Raw genomic sequence first — 12,838 nt, 5'->3', positions numbered from 1 at the left:
GAATATAGTGCTTCCTGGAGAAAGGAAGTCCCGAAAAGGCAATCCTACTAGTTCTTTAGTTTCTAATCTGATTCCCTGTTCTAATTGTGTGACTTCTGGCAAGTCTTACATCTATAACTCCTTTTCTTTCTCTAGTAAATTGGTTCTCACCTTTTTTGAATATGCGTGTGCTGCAATATAGTCTATGCAAACAAATGTTATACCTATCTTTTAGATATGGAAGTTGAGGATTTCTTAAGATTAGATAACTAATCAGTGACTAAACTGGGACTGAAAACCAGTCCCCTATGCCTCCAAGCCACTCTGGGATAAACATTTAACAATTATTTTTAAGCTACACAATCTAGTTCCTTACCTTTTATCCTCCCTAAACATTTGTAACCTCACATAGTCTTCCTCAATTAAAAAAAAAACCATAGATTATTCTAACCTATACAAAAATATATAATCTAGCTCTAAGGTGTTCCAAAATATTTTAAAGTTTAATGAAAATCAATGACAGAAGCTAAAACAGAGATACTATTGGGAAAAGGCATGGGACAAAATCAGAAGACCTAGCTTATGTTTAATTTCTTCACTTTGAGGGTTATATAATATTAAGCAAGTTACTTAATTTCCTTGGGTCTGTTTCTTCATCTTTTAAATAGAAATAATGATATGTATGTAAATCTCATTGCCTAGCACACAGCAGATGCTCAGTCAAAATTAGTTCTTCTCCTCTCTACTTCCTAAGTCGTTGCGCGAATGGGAAATTTAATCAAATCAGAAACCATCATGGTGCTCTACAAGCGTTTAATACATACCTTTTGAATGTAAATCTGAACCAGAGGTAAAGGTCAAAAATGATTTATTTCAAATCTCTGTAGCATGACACTACTGTGAGTGGCCTACAGATGGCGCTAGATGTTTTCAATGGAATCCTTCCTCCCTATGCTTCTTGTCACTTAATGGAATTGTACCTTGAGAAAGGGTAAGTGTCTAAAAGGTACCTTTCAAAATTAATATCACTGAACCCCAGGTTTTGTTTATTATTGTTGTTGTTTTTGGCATAAATACATTCTTAAAATATTTAATTTTTAGTTAGATACATTTAAAATCATGTACTACATAAATAATTCACTCAGTTAAAAATACTGCTTTTTTTTACTTTAACATTTTATGTAACAGTTTTATCTAAACTCATTGTATGCATCTTGACTTGTGTCCTCACCACTAGAGCCAAATGTTGAATCCCCTAAAACTGTTTACCAGATATAGTAACTAATAAAAGTAATTTTGGCTACTGTACAAATGAACCTCAAATTCTCAGAGATTTAACCCAATGAAGATTTATTTCTCACACATCTAACAGTTCAGTGCAGATATTCCTGGCCAATAGAAAGTGACTCTCCCATGGCGTGATTCATACATGGTGACTCAGAGACACAGAGTTCCATCTTTTGAACCTACTGTTGTCAAGAGTGCTATGTTCACCTGTAGGCAGTTGTAGAAAGGACCAAGTAGATGGACGAAGCAACCTGCTTATAAACCACCTCAGCCCAGAAGCAGCACCGTATCACTTCTACTTACATTCTACTGGCTAAAATTAGTCACGTAGTCCCACCGAGATGCAAGGGAGTCTGGGAAATATAGTCACTTCCGAGCCATAATGCTATTCTATGGAAAGGGAATCACGTACTTTGCTAGGCTTTGATTAGTCATCTTTGCCATACCATCATCTTGAGATTGAAATGCTGTCACTGAAAATGTTATCCTGCAATATAAATACTTATTCATATAATATTATGGAAGTTTTAAAAAACATATCGTATAAGTGAATATTTGTAGTTACTACTATTCGTATGGATTTTTAAAGTGATGTTTAAAAAGGCTTGTTTATAATTTTCAAAAGTGGCAATTTTAAGGTTACTACCCCAAGAAAAATCACTAAATCCTACTTGAATTTCTCTCCTGCCGCTTTGGCAAATGGCCTCCACAAGCACCTCATACTAGCTTGCTGATATTGGTTTGGGCCAGTGGACCTTCCTCAAGCAGTACATTTTTTATTTTTTTGAAATAAAGAATTGAGAGAGTCCTCCTTAATATGAGAGAAGGTAAGAACACCCACCCCATCTTTCCGAGATATAATTTTACAAAGTCTAAGCTGTACATTCAAGCACATATGTTATATATTATTCAGTTCCATGTTTATGGCCTCGTTAAGGAGAGGGAAGATAGATTCATTGAGAGAAAGAACAAAAGATACCGGGAGAGGAAAAGAGAATAGGAAGAAGTAAATGAGAAGCTTAAAAGGGAGAAACCAAGAGAAAGAATCTCCGACACCCCACCTGCCTCCCACTTCTTACTCAAAGGCTCATCAAATCACCCTCCAACCGTCACCTTTCAGCTCCTTCTTGGATTAAGTATCCTGGTCCCCACCTCCTATGCCCCTGGCCATCTAACAAACCAGCCTTCCCATTTCCACCCTCCGGATCTGGCCCACCTGTCCCAATCTCCTCATTCCCACCCCCAAACTGGCTAAATTCTGCTCATTCCCATAAATTCTTCCACTAGTCCCTCAACCAATGTGTCCTAGGCCAAGTGGAGAGAAATTTCATGACAGTTCAACAACACAGAACTGACAGAGCTCTCTCCTCTGCCTTCCTCCACCAGAGAGTACTTCGTAGAGATGTACTATCGAAATGAGACTCAGCATGAGCCGTATCCCCTCACGCTGCCAGGCTGCACACACAGCTGTCCTCTGAGGAAGTTCGCTGAGCTGGTTGCCTCTGTGATCCCCCAGGACTGGCCCACGGAGTGTATGATCACGAGCAGCCGCCAAGGTACTAAGGATGTGCTGGCTTAGGGTGTATGCGGACTCTTTCTTAGAGTGGACGGTCTTCGAGAATAACTTGACCATTACCCCCAGCTTTGAAAGAAATTGGTTTTGAGTAATAATTACATGTTACAGAGACCCCAATTTCAGGCAACTCTTACCTTCACACCTGGCCCTGCCCCCACTTGCCACAAACCTTAACTTGTTTTTGTTTTTTTTCAGTGTTAATATAAAAGGGCATCAGTGCCAAAATATAATCACAGATAAAACTTTGGTCGAATTTCATGAGGCTGCCATGAGCTATATGATTAACTGCATAAGACCTTTTGTTGTTTAAAGACTCTCAGATTTCTTTTGAGCAGAATTAAATAAAGTTGTTCTTTAAATGTCTGAAGTGGTATAGATTTCCCACAAGCTAGGTGAGAGCAAAGAAGGAAAACTTTAATCTTAGGCTAATGAGCAAAGGACCAACTAACCAATTAGCTCCAGCCTTCTCACGAGGAGAAGCAAAGAAATGAGATACATTGGAGAAATCTGGAGAAATCATTTATACTGGGAAACTGGTTATTTTTAATATTTCTGTTAAAACATATTGGGTGGCAGAATTAAAAAGTAAATAGATTTTTGTTTCCTTTGGTCCTGGAAAAATCATGTTAGTTTTGAAGAAACCAAAAGCAAAATTGCCAGAAAACTTTGATATATGTAATATATATGGCAGCTCTTGGAGTACATACATCATAACAGATAAGTAATTTGATGACAGCAAGATATTCAGACATCAGCCATCAGGGATGAGAGCCCTTCATGAGTGGAGTTTCTCTTAAAGCTCCAATGGTAATAGATGTTGAATGTGATTTAAGAGAGGAAGTATGATGACACATATGAAATTAGAAGAAATCACAAATGTTAGAATATCCTGAATGTCTCCAAGATCAAAACCCATTAGAATGTTGAGAGTGTGGCTGTGGTATCTATTCTGAGGACAAAAGCAATGGATAAGGTTTGATTCTGGTATCTACAGAAAAACCTAAGCACTCACAGATCCTGCTGAAACCTATCACTATGTAAGAAATCACGTTCAAATGACAACTCTTTAAAGTCCTGTAGATTTGCCATGTGCCAGATGCAACACATCTAAAGACCAACATGCTACGTCACTATTATGGCTAAAGATGAAGTGGTTTCTGGAGATAAGCTTATACCGGATGCCAGCGTCTAGAGCATAGTTATTCCCTCTCCCAGTTGGTCATTGGATAACTGACACAAGACATTGATTGATATGTTTAATTGTATTATTTCTTTCCCAAGTAAATATTTGGCCCTGGGCCCTTCATCTAATCATTTCTTCTCCTCCATGCATGTAAGTTTCCTCCAGAAGTGAGCCAAATGTAAAATAGTGAATAAAGTCATTATTAGGAAGTTCAAAAACATTACTTTTTTTATAATGAATTTTGAAGTGTGTGTGTGTGTGTGTTTTAATTATAATAAAATTCCTTAAGGACAGATTTTGGGGACTCTATTTTTGTTTGGGCATTTTATTTAACGTAACAGGAGGAAAAAATATATAAAGTAAAATTATTTGACTGGCTTAAATTAATATTTTACATTGAAATCTATTTAGTTTGCACTTTATCACTTATGATAAAGACTAAGCTGATGGATGGCTCTGCTTCATCTATTTAAGATAAAACTTGCTAAGAAAATGCCATTGGGAATACAATGTAGGAGAGAAGTAAGGAGATACATATTAGAATAACAAGGGTAATTTATATCTTATGCCTACAAGGGTTGCTATGGAAACAAGAGTTAACTGAATTTGAAGGGAAGGAGGTAGTAAGGGATATCAAGGAAGGCTTCCTGCAAGAGGTGACAATTGAACCATCTGAAATCAGTTTGGACAGAGGTTTCTAGTGGTGTGGTACAAGGTACTAGAAAGACATTTATCAAATGTCCTTGTGGCTTGAAGCTAGAAAAGATAGGGGAGTTACTTGGCAGAAAATTGAGGGTTCAAATTGATTCCCACAGGTTTCCTTCAAGGGACAAATTCTAATGAGATAAAATGTCATCTCCACAAGAGCAAGGATTCTATCTGTTGTATCTATCCTATCTGTATTCTATCTGTTCTCTGCTATATCAGTCCTCAAGACTTGGAAGGGCCTGTGTCTGGCATAGATTGACACTCAATGAACATTTCCTCAATGAGTGTATAAATTAGTTACTTTTCCTGTCTGAATCTACTCTTTTCTATCTTGGTAAGAAGCAATACCCAGTAAGTTATTTTTGACCCCCAACTTCTCCCTTATCCTCCACTGCTAATCTGTCACTTCTTCTTATCAAATCTACCTGTGGTATGTAAGTAGAAATCCTTTTCTCAAAACACCACTATCAACAATTCAAGATCTAAATAGGGCAAAATATAATAAAGCAGGAAAATATGTTATTAAAAAGAAAACTTGGGGACTGGTATGCTGGAGCCAGCTCAAGCAGATCAAGAGTGGAATGTGCATACTACTTCCCAACTCCGAGTTCGATGACTTCATTTCGGCAGTTTGAAGTTGGTCTTAGTGCCATGGCTGGAGTATTTTTACCTCAGAAATCAGCATATGCCACAAATCAGAGTTTTGTTTTCTGATTTTTGTTTTATTAGATTTAGTTACCAGCACATATAGAAAACTTGCTAAGAGTCTATAACACAGGGTGGTCTTCAACAAAGTGAATTCAATATTTGAACTTCTTTAAGAAAAAAGGATTACACACGTCCTGCATGGTCTCAGAGAGCAATGCTAAGGTCAGCAAGTACACATTTCAGGAAGGCAGATTAGATTGTGTTCAGTGTTAGGAATATCTAAGACCAGAAGTGGCCTAGATGATCTATCCCTTGCCTTGGCAGAGACACTACAGAGCAGGGTGAAGCAAGAAAGTTTATAGGGGTGGCATGACGACTTAGTAGGGCCACCAAATTTAGCAAATAAAAGTACAGAATGCCCAAATGAATTCAATTAATAGCTCTACCTGCTGAATGTTTATAATTTACTGGGCTGAATTAAGGACATTTAGGGTTTCCTGAGAAAGCCAATACTGGAAGCAGGACAAAACCATTAATTAAGGCCATGTCCTTATACATAGAATGTCTGCCAACCCTATACCTTAGTGCATTTCCACCCCTGCAATCTTAACTGTATCTATAAGTAATGTTTTTAGCTAATGTTACTAGACCCAATGAATTTTATTCTCATCAATTAAATCAACTGGAGACATTGCTTGGAAGTTCATGATAAGTCTAAGTTCCATACTATGTTGAGAAGGCAAGGGAGAGAGGGAGGGAGGTGGGGAGGCAAGCAAGGAGGAGAGGGATACAGAGAATTAAACAAGCCCTCGCTGTTAAGTGAGTACTATAATGAAGGACTAAGAGGTACCTATAAGAACTTACAGCAGAGGCAATTAGCATAAGTCTGAGGGGTCAGAGAAGGGTTCCCAAAGGGGGCGATGTTCAAACCAAAACCTAAAGAAGGGAAAGAGTTAACTAGGTGAATCGTGATGGGGAGAGGAGAATGTTATGGACAAAAGAGAGAAAATGTATACAAGCCAAGAGGCTAAAGACAACATGGGGCGTTTTAGGTACTGGAAACATTATGTCTGGTGAGGGTGCAAAGAGGCTAGAGAGAGACAGGCATTAAGTGTCTCCTGGGTCCGGTTGAGTAGCTCTGGTCGTTAGAAGGTTTTAGGCAGAGGACAGATGTGACTGGCTTCTTGTTTCAGAAAGACCTCTTGGCTTCAGAGGAGGGGATAGATTGGAGAAGAATGGGATCGAGGGCAGGAAGAACAGTTGGGAGGCTGTTGCAATAATCTAAGCACTAGGATAAGTGAAGGAGAAAAGCAGGCTTATTCAAAGAAGGAAAAGAGAGAGTAGACAAGACTTGTGAAGTTAATGGCAAAAGGAAGAGGCCTTTGATACATAGTGCCAAAATAGTTTTCAAAAAATAGTACCAATTCACACTGCCTTGAGCAGCTTTCATGTGTTCCCATGTAGTAGGGCATTTTTTTTCAGTCATTATCTGCACTAGACCTCTTAGCAATATAAGATAGAATTGATCACTCTCTCTTTTCTCAGATTCTAGAACATTATTCTGTCAAATTCACAAAATCCTTTACAGTACAAGGGAGCATATAATTTAGAGAGAGAATCTCCTTAGTCTTCTCTTTGTCTTCCTTGTTCAGTTCCTCTTGGACTGATACCTTCTACCAACCCCCTAAATGATCACATCCCAGGGCCCTGTCCTTGGTTTTCTCATTCCACACTCACCATACGCCAGTACTACCCAGGCCTCCATCTTCTACATCCAGAGCCCTTATTTCCACATCTACATATAGAATTCTATACCTATTTTCTCCAGCTGCCTCCATCTTCTACATCCAGAGCCCTTATTTCCACATCTACATATAGAATTCTATACCTATTTGATCATCTCTACCAGGATAATAACCCGTCTTGATTCTATATTTGAAACAAAATTCATTATCTCCTCCACTCCAAACTGACCCTTTTTAATGTGCCTTCAATCTCAATTCACAGCCTAGTCATCTTCTCATTCACTGAAGGTAGAACCCATGGGGTGAACTTCGCCACAACCTCTTCATTACCGGTACATTTAGTTCATCACAGAGTCTGTCAATTCTACTTCATGAGGATCTCTTGAATTCCTTCATCTGCATTCTCAGGGTCACAGTCTAATGCTGACCATGCAGTATCTTGTCAAAGGCATTTTAATAGCTCTCAACAAGGCCTATAGTGTCTCTATCATCTTATCTTTTCCCACAGTTTTGGAGTTTTTCTTAAAACACAAATTGGGCCATGTCACATCCATGTGTAATAATTGCTGATGATTTCCATTTGTCCCATGGCAAACCAGACCTCCTAAAACCTGGACCCTGAATCATATATCTGGTCTCACCTTGCCATAACCTGTATTATAGTCACATGCAACTGCTTATTATTTCCTGAACATGCTCTTGTGCTATGCTACTCGTTGTGTCTTATGGCCAAATCTGATTTACCTCTAAGGCCAGCTCAAATCTTATCATTTTCTCAGAAGATTTTCCAAACTCTTTCTCTTCCAAATAGAACACTTTGTATTAATTGCGACTTTCTCTCTGCTCCAATGGTATATCTTTTACACCTCCATTTTACTATTTATCATATCATCTTATAATTGTCTGTCTGGTTCTCCCAGAAGATATTGATCTCCTCAAGAGCAGAGATTGTGGAACCTCAGAACCCAACACACAGCTGGCTTGGCATAAGGTGTGTGCTCACTGCATGCCTAGGAAGGAACAAAGAAAGAAAAAAAGAGGGAAAACGCATTCCATGGAACTACCATGACAACATAGCCAATAAAAATAACTGAAAATCAATTTCCAAATATAGAAAGTCAGTCATGAACATTAATTTTTAAGAATCATTAGCCTCTGCCTTCCTCCCTCATTTCCATTTAGTCCTTTCCTTCCTTCTTCAATTATCTTTGGTTCCTTCCAACTTTACATTAGCTCCATCCTCAGTACTAATGGCACTCATCCACCAGGATCTAATTTTATTGATATTCATCTTCTCATGATAAGAGGCATCCTGACAGCATAAAAAACTAAGAGTTGAGAACCCAGGCATTTAGATCATTAATTCATTCCACAAAAATGTATTGAATGCCTGCCATGTGGCAGGTATTGTTCTAAGTGTGTGAGATACATTTACAAGCAAAAAAGACAAAGGTTTCTGCCTCATGAATCTTACATTCTATTAGAGAGAGAGAGGGATGAATAATAAATAATAAACATAATAAATAAGTACTTTGAAAGGTGAAGATCACAAGCACCAGACTGGGAATGGGTGTGGGGAGAAGGCATATAGGTTGCACCTTTAAATAGAAAACTCTTAATGAGAGGATGAGATTTGGGCAAAGAAGGTGATGGAGTTGCCTGATGCAGAGATTTGTGAGAAAAGCATCCGAGCAATGGTAACAATATAGCAAAAGCAGTAAGGGGAGTGTGCTTGGCATGTTTGAGGAAAGATGAGAAGGCCTGTGTGGCCAAAAGAGAATAGTGAAGGAAGAGGGGTAGGAGAGAAAATCCAACAGGTTAAAAGGCCAAGTGATGAAGAGTCTCATAAACTATTATCATCAGGACTTTCATTCCAAGTGAGATGAGCATTCATCGCAGACTCTGTCTTAAGTAGAGGAGAGCCATGATTTGATTTGAAGTCATTTGGATGCAGTGTTAAAAATAGACTGTAGGGAAGGAAGGATGAAAGCTAGGAAGCAAGTCAGGAGAGCATTGTAGTAGTCCTGGCAAAAGATGATGGTGGTTCAAAGCAGGGTGGTGGCAGAGGAGGAGAGAAATCGTTGGCTTCTGGCTACAGTGTTTGAGAGAACCAATGGGATTTCCTGACAGATTGTGAGAGAAAGAGAGAAGTAAAGGAAGACTCCAAGAGTTTTGGCCTGGGACACTAGAAGAAAAATGTCAACTGAGATGAGGGAGGCTGCAGGAAGAACAGATTTGGTGGCAGAGGCGCAGAAATTGAGAGTTCAGTATTGGAATGCCTAATAGATGTCCAAGGTAATAGGTCAAGTTCACAGTTGGATATATGACTCTTGAGTTGAGGAGGATTTAAATTTGGAAGTCAGTTACTGAATAGATGGCTTTTAAAATCATAAGACTAATAAGATCCAGTGTATTCCCACACAAATGCAATTACTAGCTTAACTTTAGCCAAATTATCTAATCTCTCCACTTCTCATTTTTCTCATCTCTACAATGATAAGGTTAGGCTAAGTAAGTGCTTTTCAGCTGTGTTCCATGGAGTGCTAGGGTTCTGTAGAGAGCTGCCAGGATCAGACATTTGCTCTCCCATTGCCAACTCCAACAAGCGGTTCCATATTTTTACAGTGAAAATCAGATGTACATTTAGAAATGGTACAAATCAATATTTGCAATGTATATACTATAGTAGACTAGATTGTGTGTGTGTGTGGAAGGGGGGTAACTTTCCAGATGAAATAATGAATAGCATCTCATTAAAAAAACGACCCCATATAGCTGCATCATGACTGGTCAGCTGTCAAAGGGACGTGTGTAAATAAAGGTACAGATTAGCACTAGTACACAGTTATCCTAAAAATGTTTGCCATAGTCAACATGTGCTCGACGTTTCCTCTCTAAAAGATATTTACTGAAAATTAAATTCAAAGACCAAAAGATGGTATTCCATTTCTTTTAGACCCATGTAATGATTGCAGTTGAGTATTCAGAAATTTCTTTGACTCTGAGACCGTGAACAATTAACAATTTAATTGTAAGAAAATGCATGAAGGTAAGGTTGCAAGAGGACCTTAGAAATACTTCAGTAAGCTGCCTTTCCTTTGCAGTGGAAGAGCTGAGGCCCAAAGGTCAAAGGTCATGCTGGAACTGGAACCTAAGTTATCTCTTGACTTCTAGTCCAGTACTATTTTCACCGCACTATGGCTGCTTCGGCAATGCCACTGAAATTTACAATTAAGGTAGCAATCAACACTGATTGGTAATCTTCATATTATTCCAATTTATTAATTTTACTTTAATGCTCTTCCTATTTTCCCACAGTTCTAAAGATCATCCTTGCTATTGCCTTTTGCCTGGTGTCTGGTGTCTTAGTGGTACTGCTGTTTACCCTCATTCGCAATGGGTCCTGCTGGCAGAGAAACTCCTATCGAACCATCTGAAGGGACAACTGAAGAAGGGCAGACATGCCAGGCCAACTTCCTGTGAGGCAGCATCTCTCAGTGATGAAGCGTTCAAAGGACACTTTCACTATGTGGGCATCATCTTGCTCACACCCATCTTTTCGAGCCTGCCTAGAGCAAGAACTCCTAGTGATCCAGGGACAGCCGCTGGACCTACCGATGAATGAACACCCGGGTTGCTTAGGTCTCCTCGCCATAGTGCAGGCTTCTCATTCAGCTGTAAAGAAGCTCTCTACACAGGTGGCCAGAGAGAAATGAGAAGTCAAACTCCAACTAACCTTTTGCCTGCAAAGAGCAAAAGGTTTCAAGGTGTGACAAAGACATAGATTAAAGAAGAGGAGATAATGAGGGGAAATTAGACCAGAAGTAGTATTATATAGGATGATTGTTAAGAAATAAGACACAATCAGAAGGTTTAATAAATCATTTGTTCAGTCATTAAGTAAGTTTAATACAACACATAAAACACACTCCTGAAAAGAAACTCCTACCCAATATTTGATAGCTAACAGATTTCTCTATGTGTGTCTGTACACTAACACACATACATAAGGCTATCTTGAAAATGTCTTAGAAAGAGGTATTTAACTCTGAGAAAATGTAATATCAACTACTTTAGTTGTAGGTCAGGTCATTTTCCCCCACAATTTCTATAATAAGGAATAACTAGGAACTCCATGTAGCCATGGTTCTTTTTTTTTTTACCTTTTTTCCGTTTGGGATTATTATTAAAAAAAAAAAGTGCAACTGCCAGCGTTCATTTAACATCATGCATAGGATTGCTAGGTTTTCTGGAATGTGACATTTTCAGCCATGGAACTACTAAAAATGGAATGCTATAAACAGAATGATGTCATTTGTTTCCAAAGGCTATCGATATACTAGAGTGATGCAAAAATAATGATAAAAGTGAGATATTTCATGGCAAACTTTGGGGATGAGGTTAGGACTATTCCGCGAGATTTCTCAGGGTAAACACTGCAGCCACAGGCACCTCTTGAGAGTATTCTTGGGGCAAATGGGAAATTAACCTCAACTATCAGAGCTGGATATCTTTGAAGTTCTGATTTCTTTATTTCATGTTAAAATTAGGAGATTTTACCTTAACAAGGGCTCTTCATGGCCATGATGAAACGATAATGAATTTTAATTGCTACAAGTAGATCTGAGTTTCTCAAGTGGTGAGGTAGATACAGAAGTAGACTGAAGGATGATGACTCACTTGAGCTTGAGCTCCGTGCTGGCTTTAGGCCAAGTTGGAACAAATCTTAAACCTTCTTTTCATAATCTAAAAATGAAGTCTGGGCTAGATGAACATAGAAGTCACATCTAGTTCTCATGTTCTGTGAACAATTTTTTTTTTTTTTTTCATTTTGTGCTCTGGATTGGTCGTTGTCCAAGCAAGCACTTTCATAAATGGTAACATCGTAGCCTGAAATTTATTCTAAACAACTTTACTCTGCGCTGAGCTTCCAACCATCTAGTTGGTGGGAAATTCAATCTCATTCATTGGTAGTGATCTTCAGTTCCGCAGGTTCTGCTAAAGATCCCAGAATGTACCTGGTAGAAAGAATGAGATGAAGGACCGCTAGGCTGCTGTCCACCCTGGTCTCCAATCAGCTCACCGTCCATTCTCATGTGGTGTTCTAAAGGCAGGCAGAAGACATCTGTGCCATGCCTCCCAAGGCCGCGCACTTGGAGTTCGGCAGTCTGGCATTGTCCAGGCCCCTAACTGGGGTGATATTTGTAAGCAGTGCTGGGATCTTTGACCAGCACAGAACCACCCTCCTGAACCCCACTCTGTTTCTTAGTCTCAGGAATTTTCCTCTCCCCTTGGATCCCACAGTTTCCACCTGTTAAACTCCAAGCACTTACCTCTATCATCCTCATTTTCTACATAATTCTCACTGAGCCTAGGCTATTGCAAACAAAAGCCTGAGAAGGAGTTGTCTTCTCTTGCCTAGGGACTGCTGCTTTATGCTGGAACACAGGAGGCACGTAGGCAAAGAAACGCAGGGTCTGGCTACATTCTTGGCTTGGGAAAGGGAAGAACATCTATAGCAGCAAGAACAATGGACAAGTTTCTGTCTCCATAAAGTAGTCAGCCATATCAATAAGGAAGCCACAACATCTTATGCTAGTAAGTGACAAGACTTTAAAATAGAAGCATAAACAGAACCACAAGTCACGAATTTTCATACTCATTCAACAAACATCTGTGGAAGACCTACTATTTGCTAATTGCTGGCCTAGA

The 12,838-nt window shown here is 39.0% G+C and overlaps 1 protein-coding gene across 1 annotated transcript in view; it reads left to right on the top strand.

Annotated features, from left to right (window-relative positions):
* The window catches only part of ACPP (acid phosphatase, prostate), a 44,534-nt gene extending 33,613 nt beyond the window's left edge, over window positions 1-10,921 (top strand). Inside the window, exons 9-11 of the mRNA XM_011372213.2 lie at window positions 867-970; window positions 2,653-2,822; window positions 10,445-10,921. Of these exons, the coding sequence (XP_011370515.1) occupies window positions 867-970; window positions 2,653-2,822; window positions 10,445-10,563 (393 nt within the window). The 3' untranslated portion in view covers window positions 10,564-10,921. The remainder of the gene's footprint in view (window positions 1-866; window positions 971-2,652; window positions 2,823-10,444) is intronic.
* Window positions 10,922-12,838: the final 1,917 nt, after the last annotated feature.

The sequence above is a fragment of the Pteropus vampyrus genome, unplaced genomic scaffold, assembly GCF_000151845.1.
Source record: "Pteropus vampyrus isolate Shadow unplaced genomic scaffold, Pvam_2.0 Scaffold1, whole genome shotgun sequence".
NCBI classification, from domain to species: domain Eukaryota; kingdom Metazoa; phylum Chordata; class Mammalia; order Chiroptera; family Pteropodidae; genus Pteropus; species Pteropus vampyrus.
This window is presented reverse-complemented; position numbering and strand designations above follow the sequence as displayed.